At 57.0% G+C, this 18671-nt stretch overlaps 1 protein-coding gene across 1 annotated transcript in view; it reads left to right on the top strand.

Annotated features, from left to right (window-relative positions):
- The first annotated feature begins 873 nt into the window (after positions 1-873).
- Positions 874-18671, top strand: part of CFAP46 (cilia and flagella associated protein 46) — a 75836-nt gene continuing 58038 nt past the window's right edge. The window contains exons 1-11 of the mRNA XM_036265912.1: positions 874-922; positions 1203-1327; positions 1923-2054; positions 2649-2713; positions 4304-4468; positions 5252-5375; positions 6043-6137; positions 11386-11496; positions 14504-14603; positions 16791-16889; positions 18391-18581. Coding sequence (XP_036121805.1) covers positions 874-922; positions 1203-1327; positions 1923-2054; positions 2649-2713; positions 4304-4468; positions 5252-5375; positions 6043-6137; positions 11386-11496; positions 14504-14603; positions 16791-16889; positions 18391-18581 — 1256 coding nt within the window. The remainder of the gene's footprint in view (positions 923-1202; positions 1328-1922; positions 2055-2648; positions 2714-4303; positions 4469-5251; positions 5376-6042; positions 6138-11385; positions 11497-14503; positions 14604-16790; positions 16890-18390; positions 18582-18671) is intronic.

Genomic DNA, 18671 nt, shown 5'->3' with positions numbered 1-18671 from the left:
TCTAGGGCAGAGGGGGTGTGCCCTGGGAATCTCCCTATGTTTCCAAGTTGCCCTCCTCAGAGCTGGCACCAGTTTATCCTCCCACCAAGCATATGACTTTCTGTTTTCCCATTCTCCCCAAACCAGGGTCTTGTCGAACTTTTTCCTTCCCCAAATCGATAGATGAAGGATGCTATCTTGTTCTTTGGATCCACATTTTCTTTATTACGAGACAGCTCGTGTTTGCCTTCCTGGGAGTGGTCTGTTGGGCTGGGGTCAGTCCCTGCAGACTTGTAGGGTCACTAAGGAGAGCAGCCCTCCCCCTGGACCAGTGTTGCCAACGTTTCATCGGTTACTCAAAGAGGTTTTATTATTCAGAAGTTTTTATGGGTGCCATCAGTCTTTCTTTTATAGTCTCTGGGTTTTGTACCCTACGTACCCATTCCCAGACCAAGAATTTTTATAATTATCTGCTTTTTGGGGGGGAATTTCTGGGTCTCATTTTATTTTCTATTAAACTTGTTGACCCCTCTCCCGAGCTGTTTGGTGTAAAAGTGAGGTAGGGTTCCAGGTTAACTCTTCTTTCACTCACTTGTTCACACCTGCCACTGTTTGTCACTCTGATAAGCAGCGACACCTTTTCATAAGCGGTGTGTCTGGCGGTTTTCAGTACCGCTCTGCTCCCCACAACGTCCTCCCTTCCCCCTCCTGCCCCCACTCCCTCTGCCGCCCCACCTCCTAGCTCCCAGGGGCTGGGGAGCCTGCGCGGGGCGGACTCTGGGGAGTTCGCTTCCGGACTAATGTGACCCCGCCGCGGACTCGTAAGACCAAGCCGCGTCCCTCTGTCGCTAGGCAACGGCTGGCGCCCAGAGGGATTGAGGGCGGCGGGGCGCCATGGACCTGCTCATCACGCAGGAGCTGGCCCGCGCGGAGAGCCAGCAGGGTGGGCGGGGCCGGGGCGCTGAGACCCTCCTGCACCCTGGGGACCCCTCCTGATCGGGGTGTGCTGGGCCTGGGCGCGGGAACGGAGGCTGTGGTCTCCCACCGAGGCTGCACCGGCCGCCGCGCCGCTGGGCGGGGCCCTGCGGGGGAGGGGGGGGTCCTGGCGTTGGGGTGACCAGGCTGCGCAGCCACCCAGGGGCGCGGCCACGGGCTGCCAGCCTGACCCAGGCCCTCTTGGACCCCCTGTACTCACCAGCCTTTCTCAACGACTGTCCCCACAGACGCCGCCTCCCTGAAGAGGGCCTACGAGTTGATTAAGTCCGCCAACTTGGGGAAATCCGAGTTTGACCCCACGGAGAGCTTCAGCCCCGACCTGTTCGTCCTGTGCGCCGAACAGGCCCTGAAGGTCATTGTCCCGGGGCGAGTCCTGGGTTTCTGCTGGAAGCCGACGGACTGGGGCGGGCGCAGCGCCTGTGGGTGCCCACGGGAGACACTGCACAGCGCCTGTGGGTGCCCACGGCAGACACTGCACAGCGCCTGTGGGTGCCCACGGGAGACACTGCACAGCGCCTGTGGGTGCCCACGGGAGACACTGCACAGCGCCTGTGGGTGCCCACGGGAGACACTGCACAGCGCCTGTGGGTGCCCACGGGAGACACTGCACAGCGCCTGTGGGTGCCCACGGGAGACACTGCACAGCGCCTGTGGGTGCCCACGGGAGACACTGCACAGCGCCTGTGGGTGCCCACGGGATACACTGCACAGCGCCTGTGGGTGCCCACGGGAGACACTGCACAGCGCCTGTGGGTGCCCACGGCAGACACTGCACAGCGCCTGTGGGTGCCCACGGCAGACACTGCACAGCGCCTGTGGGTGCCCACGGGAGACACTGCACAGCGCCTGTGGGTGCCCACGGCAGACACTGCTGGACTGCCTGTCCCGGGCTCCTCCAGCTCCGCCCTGCTGTGGGAAGGAGGCAGCACCTGGGCGTTCTCTTGCAGATGGGGCTGCCCGAGGTCAGCGAGGACTGCATCCAGATGTACTTCAAGGTGAAGGGGCCAGTCACCCAGTTCATGGGCCGGGCGCACCTGTGCAGGGCCCAGCTGTGCGCCCCCACGTCCACGGAAAATCTGGTGAGAGCCAGTCCCTGGAGCCAGCGCCCTGCGTGTCCGTTTAGTTCTCGTGAACCGCGAGTCCTCCTGTGCAGCCTCCACGCTGTCAGGGCGGGGAGGTGCCCGCCGTCCTGAAATGATGCGCGTCTGTCCTACGGTACTTCTCCCGCGAGGTTGCTTCGATTCTCCTCCAAGTTCCATGTCTTGAATCACCGCAGTTAATATTTCACTCCCCCACCGCTTCCAACATTGTGTTGGGCTACACAAATCCTAGTGTGTTATATTGAGAGGTAAGTGACTAGAATCCTTTTCAGTGAGGGCTCCTGTTTGTTTTCTCCCCAAGCACTGGACGCTGACTCGCCTCCTGGTGGACATTTGACCTGTGTACCCTGGTGCCATGGTGTGCACCTGAGCCAGGCAGTGGGGAGCTTTCTGGGGAGAGGTGGAGGCTGCCCCAGAGCACACGCAGCTGCGGCCTCTGGTTGGGACCCACTCCGCTGGGCACGGCTGCCCAGCCAGTCTCTAGCGAGGCCCGGTGTTCACGGAGTGACCATGGGCGATGACTGATGTATCAGTGGCGAGTTGGATTTAATTGTGTGTTTTTTTATGTCTTAGGAGGAGTTTGAAAATTGTGTGACTCAGTACATGAAGGTGATCAACTTTGCAAAAGGAGAACCCAGGTGGATTATGGTTCTGTCCTTCCCAGCGGGGACTGTGTAAAGGTTTAGACCAGAATCTACCAAGTGGTCCTCTCTGTTCAGATTGCAGGGTATAGTCCTTGCTCTGGGTTTTAATGCACCTAGAGCCTCACACATGCCTCTAACGTAGAGCTGGGCCGCGGGCACAGTCCCGTAGCTGCAGCCTCTCTGGTTGGCGATTTCTGGGCCCTGCAGGTGCCTCGTGCCAGCTTCCTCTACAGGGCTTTCACCAGCCCCCGGGGTCTCTCAGGGGTTCAGCATCTCGGGTCCCTCCCTGCACTGCCCCCACTGGCCTGTCCTCCCCTGGCCACTACCTGGACCAAGGCCTCATGTCTGTGGAGGTGATTTGGCTGAGACTCTAGCATAAATCTTTGCTTAATTAATACTTGCTCCATCACAAGTAAATATTATTGAAACAGCTAAGCTTCCACACAGCCTATTTAGACAAGACACACCATTTAAAGGGAATTTCAGCATAAGTCCTGGGCTTGTTCACTCACTGTCCCACTACCTGCCATTGATGGCTTCCTCTGGGTGACTTCTGTAATAGGTACGGGGGGTGCAGGGCCCAGCCCCACAACTCTCCTTCAGCACGGACCTGCAGACAGGGAAGCCCAGTGGCCTCAAGCTAGAGCTTCTAAGGACAGTTGTTGTTTCAAGGGGACCATGCCCTGGAGCCATGAAGCAGGAGTGGTGGCGTAGTTGGGAAGGGCCCTAGTCACTGCTACATGCCAGGGGTTTTGGGGACACTTGCAGAATACCTGATGGGGGACCAGGAAGGAAGAGCGGCTTTGTCGTACTGCCAGTGCCCTGGGTCTGTCTTCTTCCTGGGTAATGGTGGTGATTAGCATCACTTGCACATCTAAGGGCCAGCGTAGAAGACTGCCAGGCACCTGGGGTCCCACAAGGCAGCCCCTCCGGAGAGGCTAGCAGTAAGAGAGGCGAATCAGCCGCTGTGATCCCGAACTCAACCCCCTTGGTGGCTCCCTGGAGCCCTCAGGGAGAAGCCCAGATTCTAAGGGGTGCCCTGACCCCCCACATTCCTCATTTTTGTACAAACACAGAGATTGCTCCCCAAAGGCTCTGCTCTCCTTCCTCAACCTGCCCAACTCTTTTCCTACTCTGCTCTCCTGGCTGATTCCTGGTCACTTTTTGGGTCTCAGCAGGATGTCACCTACTTCAGGAAGCCTTCCTTGATTTCCCCTGCTCTTGCCTATTCTTGTCTATCCCTTGGGAGCCAAAGGTGGCCTTGCTCAGTGGTATGTTTTCATGGGGAGCTAGTCACTTTGTGGAGTGACTGAATGAGTGAGGCACTCCCTAGTCTGGCATCAGGAGCCTGTGGCCGGGTAATTGTGGCTGGGGCTGAGCTGGAGCCAGGGTGCTGTCTGAGCAGGGCACCACAGCTGCCCCCAGGGAGGGCTGTGTATGTTTGCTCATGCCTTGTGGGCCATATGTCTCAGATGGGACTGCTGCCCTCTGCTGGGGACAGAGGGATCCAGGATTCCTCCAGAACAGGGCTGGGGGCAGGCTGTGCTCGGGCCACGTCTCAGACTTCCTCTTCTTGTGCCCCAGGTATTACTTCTTGGTCTATAATGCATCGGTCCTCTACTGGAGAATGCTGAGGCCCTTTCTCAAGCCTGGCTATTACCACTACCTGATCTCCAGCCTCTCCCAAATCGTGAGCGTGTTAAATCAGACCGAGGAGGAGGACAAGGACTGGCAGGCAGAGCTGATGCTGTGAGTGGAGGCGGCCCGCCCTGCGCTCCCTGGCCTGCCCTGCGCGCACCCAGGGGGTTGCTCATTCACAGTGTAGGTGCAGGTCACTGCTCCGACTCTGTAGTTAGAGTCGTGGTTTTGTGTGACTTGTCTGGAGATGTTTCCAAACTGTAGATGACATCATGTGGGTGTTACAACTGGACGTGTGTTTTTGACTCAAAAACAGGAAACGTGAGCCTGTGCCATCGTCCTGGCTCATGATTTTAAAAAGTTAGCTCAGTACATTGTGAATGTCGTAGGCGGTTTAGCGTAAAACTCAGCCAGAGCAGGAAGCGCGCGCAGAGCATGGCCACAAGGTGGCCTGAGACGCCACAGTGAGCCTGTCAGCAAGCGGTGCTTGTGCTTCAGGGGGGCGGGGGGTGGGGTGTCACGTGTTCCTGTGTTCAGGCAGTGCCACTGTAAGCCAGCGACTGGGTGAGCGTCTGCAGGGCCCAGAGGGTCTGCCCTGAAGCTGGAACCCCGGGTCTGCTCATGGCCATTGGCAGAGCCCTGGACAGAAAAGGCATCGACATGTGATCTTTTCAAGTGTCCCGTGTGACCGCACTTTGAACAATCTCTTTTCCCCGTCCCTGCCGGCCCATTGCTGCTGAGCCAGGCTGTGGCTGGGGTAGGAGCTGGCCTAGTGTGTTCCTTCCCAAAGTCGGTGAAACATGAAACTAAAATTATAATAGCCTGCTTATTCGAAATTTGCAACAGGAAATGGTTTCGTCAGGGCTTTCTCTCCACTACTGTTATGCGATCCAGGGAGCTTCTGGAGTGTTACCTACAAGCTGGGAGAAGAGAGGAGGCCGCGAAGTTTTGTGTCACCACAGCGCCGTTCATAAAAGCTCACGCGCCGCACAGATACCGACAGATGTTTTCTGTGATGGTGAGTCGGCAGGTTCAACGTGGAGACAGGAGTCGTTTTGTTCAGTGTCACTGTTCAGAAAACTGTAAAGGCAGCCTGCAGGTCCGTCCACTGAGGACACCAAACATGCAGATAAAACACAGCAAAACAGCTTTTCTTCATTGTGACTCTGAATGTTTTCTTTGTAACAGCATTGACTTTTATTTATTTAAAAATATTTTTTTTATTGATTTTTTTAGAGAGGGAGGAAGGGAGAGGGAGAGAGAGAGAGAGACATATTGATGAGAGAGGACATGCCCCCCACTGGGGATTTGGCCCACAACTGGGCATGTACCCTGACCGGGAATCGAACTGGCAACCTCTTGGAGCATGGGCTGACACTCAACCACTGAGCCACACAGGCCGGGTGTAACAACATTGCTTTTTATAAACAGCAGGAGATTTGTAAAGATGAGTAATTACCGTAACGGCATGCATGAAGGGCATTCGTAATCTTTTAAATTTTGTGTATATGAAATCAAGTTATATATGAAAAGCTAAATAATAAACATAATGAAAAGATACTTGCTAATTACAAATGTTAATGTTACAGAAGGAATATTTGCAAAGGAATAGCTAAATACAATATCGGACCTCTGCTTATTATTTGTTGAGACCCGAACTGATACCCTGTTCTGTTTTATAACAGGTACGACATGAACTGATGGACGAGCTTCACTTAGTGGAAGAAAAGAAGACTTCCGTCAGCCTGTCCGTCACTTTCCACATTAACAAGCTGAAAGGGCAAGTGTTCAGGGAGGGAGCACAGCAGCAGGATCTGCAGCGCCCTCTCTGCAAGTTCAGGGAGGGAGCACAGCAGCAGGATCTGCAGCGCCCTCTGCAAGTTCAGGGAGGGAGCACAGGAGCAGGATCTGCAGTGCACTCTCTGCAAGTTCAGGGAGGGAGCACAGCAGCAGGATCTGCAGCGCCCTCTGCAAGTTCAGGGAGGGAGCACAGGAGCAGGATCTGCAGCGCCCTCTCTGCAAGTTCAGGGAGGGAGCACAGGAGCAGGACCTGCAGCGCCCTCTCTGCAAGTTCAGGGAGGAGAACAGGAGCAGGATCTGCAGCGCCCTCTGCAAGTTCAGGGAGGGAGCACAGGAGCAGGATCTGCAGCGCCCTCTCTGCAAGTTCAGGGAGGGAGCACAGGAGCAGGATCTGCAGTGCACTCTCTGCAAGTTCAGGGAGGAGCACAGGAGCAGGATCTGCAGTGCACTCTCTACAAGTTCAGGGAGGAGAACAGGAGCAGGATCTGCAGTGCACTCTCTGCAAGTTCAGGGAGGAGAACAGGAGCAGGATCTGCAGTGCACTCTCTGCAAGTTCAGGGAGGAGCACAGGAGCAGGATCTGCAGTGCACTCTCTACAAGTTCAGGGAGGAGCACAGGAGCAGGATCTGCAGCGCCCTCTGCAAGTTCAGGGAGGGAGCACAGCAGCAGGATCTGCAGCGCCCTCTCTGCAAGTTCAGGGAGGGAGCACAGCAGCAGGATCTGCAGCGCCCTCTCTGCAAGTTCAGGGAGGGAGCACAGCAGCAGGATCTGCAGCGCCCTCTCTGCAAGTTCAGGGAGGGAGCACAGGAGCAGGATCTGCAGCGCCCTCTCTGCAAGTTCAGGGAGGGAGCACAGCAGCAGGATCTGCAGCGCCCTCTCTGCAAGTTCAGGGAGGGAGCACAGGAGCAGGATCTGCAGTGCCCTCTCTGCAAGTTCAGGGAGGGAGCACAGCAGCAGGATCTGCAGCGCCCTCTCTGCAAGTTCAGGGAGGGAGCACAGGAGCAGGATCTGCAGTGCCCTCTGCAAGTTCAGGGAGGGAGCACAGCAGTAGGATCTGCAGTGCCCTCTGCAAGTTCAGGGAGGGAGCACAGGAGCAGGATCTGCAGTGCACTCTCTGCAAGTTCAGGGAGGGAGCACAGGAGCAGGATCTGCAGCGCCCTCTCTGCAAGTTCAGGGAGGGAGCACAGGAGCAGGATCTGCAGTGCCCTCTGCAAGTTCAGGGAGGGAGCACAGCAGCAGGATCTGCAGTGCACTCTCTGCAAGTTCAGGGAGGGAGCACAGCAGTAGGATCTGCAGTGCCCTCTGCAAGTTCAGGGAGGGAGCACAGGAGCAGGATCTGCAGCGCCCTCTGCAAGTTCAGGGAGGGAGCACAGCAGCAGGATCTGCAGTGCCCTCTGCAAGTTCAGGGAGGGAGCACAGCAGCAGGATCTGCAGTGCCCTCTGCAAGTTCAGGGAGGGAGCACAGCAGCAGGATCTGCAGTGCACTCTCTGCAAGTTCAGGGAGGGAGCACAGCAGCAGGATCTGCAGCGCCCTCTCTGCAAGTTCAGGGAGGGAGCACAGGAGCAGGATCTGCAGCGCCCTCTCTGCAAGTTCAGGGAGGGAGCACAGCAGCAGGATCTGCAGCGCCCTCTCTGCAAGTTCAGGGAGGGAGCACAGGAGCAGGATCTGCAGTGCCCTCTCTGCAAGTTCAGGGAGGGAGCACAGCAGCAGGATCTGCAGCGCCCTCTCTGCAAGTTCAGGGAGGGAGCACAGGAGCAGGATCTGCAGTGCCCTCTGCAAGTTCAGGGAGGGAGCACAGCAGTAGGATCTGCAGTGCCCTCTGCAAGTTCAGGGAGGGAGCACAGGAGCAGGATCTGCAGTGCACTCTCTGCAAGTTCAGGGAGGGAGCACAGGAGCAGGATCTGCAGCGCCCTCTCTGCAAGTTCAGGGAGGGAGCACAGGAGCAGGATCTGCAGTGCCCTCTGCAAGTTCAGGGAGGGAGCACAGCAGCAGGATCTGCAGTGCACTCTCTGCAAGTTCAGGGAGGGAGCACAGGAGCAGGATCTGCAGTGCCCTCTCTGCAAGTTCAGGGAGGGAGCACAGCAGCAGGATCTGCAGTGCACTCTCTGCAAGTTCAGGGAGGGAGCACAGCAGCAGGATCTGCAGTGCCCTCTCTGCAAGTTCAGGGAGGGAGCACAGGAGCAGGATCTGCAGTGCCCTCTGCAAGTTCAGGGAGGGAGCACAGCAGCAGGATCTGCAGTGCACTCTCTGCAAGTTCAGGGAGGGAGCACAGCAGTAGGATCTGCAGTGCCCTCTGCAAGTTCAGGGAGGGAGCACAGGAGCAGGATCTGCAGCGCCCTCTGCAAGTTCAGGGAGGGAGCACAGCAGCAGGATCTGCAGTGCCCTCTGCAAGTTCAGGGAGGGAGCACAGCAGCAGGATCTGCAGTGCCCTCTGCAAGTTCAGGGAGGGAGCACAGCAGCAGGATCTGCAGTGCACTCTCTGCAAGTTCAGGGAGGGAGCACAGCAGCAGGATCTGCAGTGCCCTCTGCAAGTTCAGGGAGGAGCACAGGAGCAGGATCTGCAGCGCCCTCTCTGCAAGTTCAGGGAGGAGAACAGGAGCAGGATCTGCAGCGCCCTCTGCAAGTTCAGGGAGGGAGCACAGCAGTAGGATCTGCAGTGCACTCTCTGCAAGTTCAGGGAGGGAGCACAGCAGCAGGATCTGCAGTGCACTCTCTGCAAGTTCAGGGAGGAGAACAGGAGCAGGATCTGCAGCGCCCTCTGCAAGTTCAGGGAGGGAGCACAGGAGCAGGATCTGCAGCGCCCTCTGCAAGTTCAGGGAGGGAGCACAGGAGCAGGATCTGCAGTGCACTCTCTGCAAGTTCAGGGAGGGAGAACAGCAGCAGGATCTGCAGTGCCCTCTGCAAGTTCAGGGAGGGAGCACAGCAGCAGGATCTGCAGTGCCCTCTGCAAGTTCAGGGAGGGAGAACAGCAGCAGGATCTGCAGTGCCCTCTGCAAGTTCAGGGAGGGAGCACAGCAGCAGGATCTGCAGTGCACTCTCTGCAAGTTCAGGGAGGGAGCACAGCAGCAGGATCTGCAGTGCCCTCTGCAAGTTCAGGGAGGGAGCACAGGAGCAGGATCTGCAGTGCCCTCTGCAAGTTCAGGGAGGGAGCACAGGAGCAGGATCTGCAGTGCCCTCTCTGCAAGTTCAGGGAGGGAGCACAGGAGCAGGATCTGCAGCGCCCTCTCTGCAAGTTCAGGGAGGGAGCACAGCAGTAGGATCTGCAGTGCACTCTCTGCAAGTTCAGGGAGGGAGCACAGCAGCAGGATCTGCAGCGCCCTCTCTGCAAGTTCAGGGAGGGAGCACAGCAGCAGGATCTGCAGTGCACTCTCTGCAAGTTCAGGGAGGGAGCACAGGAGCAGGATCTGCAGTGCCCTCTCTGCAAGTTCAGGGAGGGAGAACAGGAGCAGGATCTGCAGCGCCCTCTCTGCAAGTTCAGGGAGGGAGCACAGCAGCAGGATCTGCAGTGCCCTCTGCAAGTTCAGGGAGGAGCACAGGAGCAGGATCTGCAGCGCCCTCTCTGCAAGTTCAGGGAGGAGAACAGGAGCAGGATCTGCAGCGCCCTCTGCAAGTTCAGGGAGGGAGCACAGGAGCAGGATCTGCAGCGCCCTCTGCAAGTTCAGGGAGGGAGCACAGGAGCAGGATCTGCAGTGCCCTCTGCAAGTTCAGGGAGGGAGCACAGCAGCAGGATCTGCAGTGCCCTCTGCAAGTTCAGGGAGGGAGAACAGCAGCAGGATCTGCAGTGCCCTCTGCAAGTTCAGGGAGGGAGCACAGCAGCAGGATCTGCAGTGCACTCTCTGCAAGTTCAGGGAGGGAGCACAGCAGCAGGATCTGCAGTGCCCTCTGCAAGTTCAGGGAGGGAGCACAGGAGCAGGATCTGCAGTGCCCTCTGCAAGTTCAGGGAGGGAGCACAGGAGCAGGATCTGCAGTGCCCTCTCTGCAAGTTCAGGGAGGGAGCACAGGAGCAGGATCTGCAGCGCCCTCTCTGCAAGTTCAGGGAGGGAGCACAGCAGTAGGATCTGCAGTGCACTCTCTGCAAGTTCAGGGAGGGAGCACAGCAGCAGGATCTGCAGCGCCCTCTCTGCAAGTTCAGGGAGGGAGCACAGCAGCAGGATCTGCAGTGCACTCTCTGCAAGTTCAGGGAGGGAGCACAGGAGCAGGATCTGCAGTGCCCTCTCTGCAAGTTCAGGGAGGGAGAACAGGAGCAGGATCTGCAGCGCCCTCTCTGCAAGTTCAGGGAGGGAGCACAGCAGCAGGATCTGCAGTGCCCTCTGCAAGTTCAGGGAGGAGCACAGGAGCAGGATCTGCAGCGCCCTCTCTGCAAGTTCAGGGAGGAGAACAGGAGCAGGATCTGCAGCGCCCTCTGCAAGTTCAGGGAGGGAGCACAGGAGCAGGATCTGCAGCGCCCTCTGCAAGTTCAGGGAGGGAGCACAGCAGCAGGATCTGCAGTGCCCTCTGCAAGTTCAGGGAGGGAGCACAGCAGCAGGATCTGCAGTGCCCTCTGCAAGTTCAGGGAGGGAGCACAGGAGCAGGATCTGCAGTGCCCTCTCTGCAAGTTCAGGGAGGAGAACAGGAGCAGGATCTGCAGCGCCCTCTGCAAGTTCAGGGAGGGAGCACAGGAGCAGGATCTGCAGTGCCCTCTCTGCAGGGGTGGTGGCTGTGCCCCTGGGGATGGAGCTACAGGACAGCCCTTCAGGGAGGCTTCCACACCACGTGAGGCTTCAGACTTGGCCAGGAAATTGAGCAGGACTAGAGGAGCTTGTGGGTGAAGCCCTGCTGGAGTGAGCTGGAGGTCCGAGGGAGGACCGGTGCCCAGGCAGAGCCCCGCTGCAGTGGAGGGTGGGGGAGAGGCCGGCGTGTGCAAGATGCAGGGGAGGGAGGGGCCTGGGGCCTGGCGCAGCCAGTGGGAAGGTCCTGGCATCCCGGACGTGGGCCCTGTGAGTGCGGCTGGCCTGGCGGAAGGGCTGGTGCGCAGTGGCCCTGGTGGTGGCCTTTCCAGTGACGTAGGAAGAGCTGGGCCTGCAGTGAGGGCAGGACGAGCGCAGAGTGTGCGGGAGCCAACGGGGGAAGGGAGGCGGGTTCATCGTAGGCTCCATGGGAAAAACAGGTTCATGGACTTAGAGTTCTTTAAGCTAATTTGAATACACCTGGCAGGAGTTTGGTTATTTAATGTTTGAATTAATTCTAGAAAATTGGATAAACATCATATACCTGAAGACGCCAACAAAGTTCTGAAGAACACCTATAAGCAGCTGAGTCACTATAATCACCAGCGCTTCCCTTCCATCCGAGAGGAGAAGTAAGTGGCCGAGGGTCGCAGTTTCACAGCTGCGCCGGACAGGGCGCGTGTGGCGAGCACGGGAGGCCGGGAGGATCCGAAGGCACCCCGACTTCCCACCAAGCGCCAGCCACGCGGCAGTTTCCGTCTGTCTGTCTCCTCTGGGTCTGTTTGTCCCGAGGTCTGTACCGTTGGGGGAGCACTGGGATATGTAACTTCACGTTGTACTTTTGAAAATCAAGTCTAGCCCTGGCCGGTTTGGCTCAGCGGTTAGAGCGTCGGCCTGTGGTCCAGAGAGACCCGGGTTCGGTTCCCGCTAAGGGCACGTACCCCGGTTGCAGTTTGTCCCCGGCCCTGGTTGGTCATGTGGGTGGCAGCCACTCGATGTGTCCCTTTCACATTGATGTTTCTCTCTCTCTCTCCCTCCAACTCTATCTGAACAAAAAAATGGGAAAATGTCCTCAGGTGAGGATAAAAAAGAAAATCAAGTTTAACTCTGGCAAAAGTACTTTTCAAGTTCTTAAAAGATCTCACACCTTCCTGACTCTCTGTGAGCCATTTCTGCAGGTGGGAGCCCCCCCCCCCCACATGTTAACTTCTTAGCTCTGTGCAGCCCTCCCTCCCGAATCCCCCCAGCCTGTTCAGAGTTTAGGGTGATCCTGATTGGAGTTCCCAGAAGTAGGACTTCACAGGGGGTCGCAGCTCCTCCGGGAGGTCAGTGTTACATGCACGTGTTGGTGTGTGCGTTTTCTGAAAGGGGCATCCTCTGTCCCCACCGGGCACCCCCTGGGGGCCTCGCTGTCCCCGGAGTGGCTGGGAACTTGGCAAAACACGCACCAGGGCGCTGTTCCCACCTACCCTGCGGTGCAGCCTCTCCTCGTGGGCCTGTGAGGCCCCTCCAGACTTGAGACGGTCCCTCCCTCCTGGCCTCGACGTGGGGACTTGCAGCTCCGCCCTAGAGGATGTCCACAGCAGCTGTGACATTTAAGTCTCCTTGGCGGTTCAGTGCGGTCAGCATCTCGCGGCTGCTCCTTGGCCCGGAAGAGAAGGTGTGTCCTCTGCTTGCTGGGGACACGGGCTCAGCCGCCTGCTGTGGGCTTCAGATTCTTCCTGTGCCCGACCCTAGGGTCCCTGCTGCCACCTCGGGTGGGGGAAAATCATTCGGTTAAAACCAGGAAGAACTAAAACCAGCAATTCCTACCTTTGTGGGTTCTTCCTTCTCACCTGTGCCACAGGCCCGTGTGGCCAGAGCTCTGGGAGGGCAGAGGTCAGTCCAGGGGCGGGGTGGGCAAGGACGGTGGGGACCCTGGGACCACACCCCTACCCAAGGCTGGGACATTTGTATTCCTGTTACGACAGTGCCAGGTGTTAGGAAAGGGCAGGAAGGGTGTGGGCTTAGCCCCAGGGGCATTGGCTGGGTCTGGGAACACTGCTGCTGGTGGCCGTATGGGACAGCTCTGGCTGGCCTCCCGGGGACTCTCAGCATCCTGCCGTCACAGGACAGGTCCCCCGCCCAACAAGAATGACCTGGTCCAGACGTCAGAGCCGAGAAACCTAGCCTGTCTTATACCAGGCCACTACCTGCAGTCTGACAACTTTGCATTGTCCTACTGTCAGGTAGTTGAGTCCCCCGACTTTGTCCCTTTTCAAGTTGCTCAGACCATCATAGGTCCTCGGCATTTTCATGTAAATTTTTATTTTATTTTAAATATGTTTTTTATTTTAAAATTTTATTTATTGATTTTAGAGCGAGAGAGGAAGGAAGAGAGAGGGAGAACGCACTTACCTATGCGTTCATTGGTTGGTTCTTACATGTGCCCTGACCAGGGATCGAACACGAAAGCTCGGTGTATCAGAAAGACTCTCTAACCAAGTTAACTTCTAGCAACAGCCTGCCGGTTCCTGCAAAGACCCTGACTGGTGACGCAGATGCTCTTGGCGACACCCCCAGATGCTCGCTGCAGAGCTTCGAGTCAGGAGATGCATGCCTATCCCCATGTCGCCACCACTCCTGTGATGGTTCTGCCAGGGACATGGCGGCTGAGCTGCTGCACGCGGTGTCTGTCCTCGGCCTCCCCCAGACCACCTTGCACCTGCCCAGAGGCCGAGGAAGAGAGCAGGTCGCCAGAGGTGCAGCCCTGTGATGCCTGTCAAATCCTGCGCCAGGGCCCCAGGAGGCTGGGCTTGGGGGCCCTGGCTGCAGGGTCGCTATGCGTTCTATTCTTTTTAAAAAACAAAATTTATTGCCCGGCCAGTGTGGCTCAGTGGATTGAGCATCGTCTCATGGACGGAGAGGTCTGGTTCGATTTCTGGTCAGGGCACAGGCCTGGGTTGTGGGCTTGATCCCCAGTAGGAGGCGTGCAGGAGGCAGCCGATCAATGTTTTTTTTTTTTTTTTTTTAATCCTCACCCGAGGATATTTTTCCATTTTTTGTACAGATAGAGTGGGAGGGAGAGAGAGGAAGGGAGAGAGAGAGAGAGAGAAACATCGACGTGAAGGGACACATCGAGTGGCTGCCACCCGCACGACCAACCAGGGCCGGGGACAAACTGCAACCGAAGTACGTGCCCTTAGCGGGAACCGAACCCGGGTCTCTCCGGACCGCAGGCCAACGCTCTAACCGCTGAGCCAAACTGGCCAGGGCTCAATGTTTCTTTTTCACATCAATGTTTCTCTCTTTCTCTCCTCCTTAAAAAAATCAATAAAAACATTAAAAAACAAAATTTATTGATTGATTTTAGAAAGAGAGAGGTAGGGGGTAGAGGAGAGAGAGAGAGAGAGAAACGTCAGTTTGTTGTTCCATTTATCTATGCATTCATTGGTTGATTCTTGTATGTGCCCTGACCGGGGATCAAACCCTCACCCTTGGCACATTGGGATGACGCTCTAACCAACTGAGCTGCCCGGCCAGGGCTGTGTGTTCTCGTCTCCCTCCTTCCTCGACGAGTGACGACCGGATGCCCGTCCTCCCACGCGGGCATCTTCCCAGCACCCTGTTGACGCATTGCTTCTCTGCTTCTGGTTGCAGAATCGTCCTGCTTTTTGAATTAGCTTATCTTGCTTTGACCTTGAAATGTGAGAACATTTCCTCCAGCTGCCTCGCAGACTTGAAGAAAATGGACAGCAAAGTAAGTGGCCCGTGACCGAGGGTGGCCGGCCCCTGCCCACTGTGATCTGCACAGAAAGGGGAGGGAAGGGAAGGGCTTGGGACCCCAGGGGGCACGTTTCCCTCTGTCTTTGCTGTGTGCCCCTTAGGTGGGGAGGCATGAGTCCCCCGTGCCCCTTCCCTTGTTCTGTCTTCAGAAGCGCTGGCCCAGTTGCCACCAGGTGTCTCTGCAACGCGCTCCAGTGTTTTGTCGTGTTCACAGTCCACAGCTTCCTCTCCGGCCTGTTACTGGACATTCAAATTCGGTTCTTTTCTGCCCGTTACAGAGAGCTCTGTGGGGAGCACTTCGCGCCTGAGCGCTCCTGTGCACTTAGGGTTCCCCCCGAGTTTACTGACACGAAGTCACTAGGCAGTCCTCACTTTTAAGATTTTATAACACACCCCATAGCATTGCCCTCCAAAGAAAAAGTTCCTGAGAAGGCATGCTTCAGGTTTATTTGTTTTTAACTTAAGAAGCTGTGAAAAGTCTCTCCCACAGCGCGAAGGCTTGTTTCAGCAGATAAACTGGATTAAAATGAAGAACTTGGCCCTTTGAATGAAACTTAAGAAAAGGAAGATATAAGGCAGATCCTGAAAGAAGGTTTTTCACATCTCCTGTCTGATAAAGGACAGTGTCCGGAATATATAGAGAACGCCACATACTCAGGAAAACAAACCAGCCTGACAAATGCAGAGGATCTGAGCAGACGTCCCCGCTGAACATGAGGTGCAGGAAAGACAGACGCTGACCACCACGAGTTGCAGTGCTCACTGCTGTGTTTGGGGAAACCTCGTTTTCTTCTCCCGTGTGTTTTCTCCCTTGTTTTCACACCGCACACGTCACTCCTGGACACTCCTGGTCACCCAATGTGCGGAGGTTTTTCCCGCACCAGGAATTCTCCAACCCCAGCTGCGTCTCCTGCAACTGCACTCGCTCGGCCACTGTGTCCCTGGGAGAGTGACAGACCCACAGGTGAAGGCTCAGTCCACGAGGCTGCCCCCTCTCAGACGCAGTTCTAAGTGCTCAGTCCCCAGGAGACCCACAGTTTCTGCCAGATGTGGCTACGGATTGGGCTTTCCCATGACCCTCTCCTCAAGTTCGAGTAATTGGCTGAGGGGGCTCAGAGAACTCGGAGAAACACGCTTACGGTTTATTATATAGGACACGGTGAAGGACCCAGAGGATCAGCCAGATGAAGGGCACCCCAGATGAGGCCTGGGAGGGTCCTGGACACAGGACTGTCCGGCGGAGCTGGGGTGTGCCGCCCTCCCGGTATGGGGGTTCGCCGGCCTGGAAACTGGCGGGATGTTCACGGAGGCTTCATCACGCAGGCGCCGTCCATGATCCACCCCGTGCCCGGCCCGGGCCCCCCTCGAGAGAACCCTCCCAGCTGAAAGGGGCCAGCTTCTGACCAAGGCCTGTTCTTCCCAGAACCAGCCCCTCCAGGAGCCACCCAGGGCCCCGCCCACAGTTGCCTCATATCCCAAGTGCTCCTGTTCCTTGGGGTGTACGGGGTTTTAGGAGCCCGTGTGGGGGCCAGGGGAGACCTCCGTGTATGTTATCTCGCGACTGCTCTCCTGTGGGCTGGGGCGGACGGAGGAAGGCCTGGCATGCGCAGGATGCCGGGGATGCGCGTCCCTTGGGGAACACCCGCAGCTTTGTACAAAGTGGTTTCACGGCCTCCCCCAGCAGGCGGGACCCTGGCCCGCAGGGAGCAAGCCACCGAGGGTCACCTGCCCAAACTCAACAGAGTTCATTCAAAAACTCAGTGTCCCCACTAGGCTGGGGAAGGCAGGAGGGGGTAGGAATGGGAAGGAGGGGGCAATGGGAAAAAATGGAGACACCTGTAATACTGTCAACAATAAAACAACAATAATAAAAAGATATGCACATTTAGGGGGAAAAATTCAATATCCATAGACATGAACTGTATTTCAATATCCATAGACATGAACTGTATTTCCCACTCTATTAAGGAGGTAAAAAATGTTTTTTCCCTTTCTCACTTAAATCTTTGCCTCCTTTGTAAACACTTTAAGTCTATTTTTGTGTTATGATTTCTGTTTGTTGAATCCCTACCTGGTACATTAAATTGTCATTTAAATGGCCTCTGGAGTAAAGAATGCGCACGGTTGCTTTTGTAAAAATCTCCCCATTTGTGTTCTGCAGGATCCTGGGAAGCTGATCGAAATCGAATGCCTGGAGTACGAATTAGAAGCTTTGAGACTCGAGAATAAAATGAAAATCTACGTCCGCGCAGCTGTGGAGGTGAGCCCCGGGCAGGAGGCGCGGGCTGCGTTTGGGCCTCCTGCAGGTCGCGAGAGCTGCGTCTGTGTCCCGCTTGGTCTCACCCTGGCTCTGCCATCGGCTCCTGTGTGACAGGCATGAGGCCAGCCCACGGGGCCTCCGTTTCTCACCTGTGAACATGGCCTCTCTGGTAGGAACCGCGGGGGCTGGGTTGGCACCTGAGTCACCATACTTACAGCTCTGAGCACGGTCCTCCCTGGCTCCCAGGGCCACCTCGGCCTGGAAGGCGTGTTTGGGGCAAGGGGCTGGGGGCTGGAATGAGACTCTCCTCTGGCTGAGCCCTGCTGTGGCCTGTGTGGAGCCTCCTGCCCCACCCCCATGCACACTGATAACACTTGCCCTTGGTGAAGGTCCCCGTGTCCCCATGAGAACTCTTTGCCATCTTGACTCGTGTCCAGGAAGGCCAAAGTCACTCCCTGCCGTAGTGTGGGCTTGTCAGGCTCCTTGGGCCTAGAAACCTGGGGGCTCCAGGGATAAGGTCATTGCAAAGGACAGGGCAGGTGGGGACCCCGGGGAGGAGAGCCGGAGACCCCAGAGGTGGAGAGGTGGTGACAGCCACGTGAGCAAGCCCAAACGGAGCATGACGATCCGCCAGGTGGCGCTGAATGTGCCAACTGTGATGACCTTCTCCAGGGAGGTTGTGGAGCCCTGATGGCTGTTGTGGCTTAGTGCCTGGCACCTGGTGGCCCTGGACACGTTGTCTGATCATGATCCGCAGCAGAGGCGGGTGTGTGCGTGGTGCTGGCTAAAGGGTGACTGCACCTGGTCCCTCCACCTGCTGGGGCCTCAGGCTGCACCCGGTCCCTCTCATCTGTCTGCTGGGGCCTCAGGCCGCACCCGGTCCCTCTCATCTGTCTGCTGGGGCCTCAGGCTGCACTGGGTCCCCTCCCCTGCCTGCTGGGGCCTCAAGCTGGGAGCTTTTGGGTTTGTGAGGCTTTGATGACCTGCCCTAGCAACCAGGTGGCATGGGGTCAGGAGTTCCAAGTGTGGGCTGAACCCCCTGGCCCGGGAGTAGCTGAGGGGAGCCCTGAGGGCCCTGGGGAGGGCATGAAGTGGTGAGGCCAGCAGCACAGGTTCCAAAATGCCGCCACCAGACCTGTCTGCTGGGCAGTGCACATGTAGCGCAGAGCAGAGGACGTGGACTCTGGGTAACACAGATAATGGGGCACAGGCCCATTAAATATGCAAGACCAGGAAATCAGCAGACTTCAGTCAGTTCACAGACAAGTGCAGCCACAGGTGTGCGGAGCTCATTCTAAGCCATTTACAAAGGTGCCTTTAAGGCAAGCAGTTCCTTCTAGAAAAGATCTCATAGGCCATCTCCACAGACTGACCATGGGCCCCACTTGCTGCCTCCTGACCCTCAAACTTCCCAGGCTAGGGGTCCACCCAAGGTCCACCTGAAGCAGATGTCTGGTACTCGTCTTCCAAGCTCCCAAACTGGGCAATGTCTTTTGTGCAGACCCAGCTGAATTTAATACAGAGGCTGGACATTGTGCTGCAGCGAGCCATCCGCCTGGGCGACCCCCAGATCATCCAGGTGGTGTGCACCACCCAGTGGAACCTGTGTCTCCCTCTGCTGCAGCACAACCTGCGGCACCACCTGCGGAAGCCGCTGACCAGCATCGCGGACATCCTGGAGAAGGTGGACAGGTAGCTGTGACTGTGTCCCGGGCTGTCCCCTCAGAGAGGAGCAACACGTTGGAGAGAGAGGGTGTGGGCAGAATCCTTCCACACCAGGGA

Source organism: Molossus molossus, unplaced genomic scaffold, assembly GCF_014108415.1.
Source record: "Molossus molossus isolate mMolMol1 unplaced genomic scaffold, mMolMol1.p scaffold_m16_p_17, whole genome shotgun sequence".
Lineage (NCBI taxonomy): Eukaryota > Metazoa > Chordata > Mammalia > Chiroptera > Molossidae > Molossus > Molossus molossus.
Note: the sequence above shows the minus strand (reverse complement) of the source record. Positions and strands in the feature narration are given on the sequence as shown.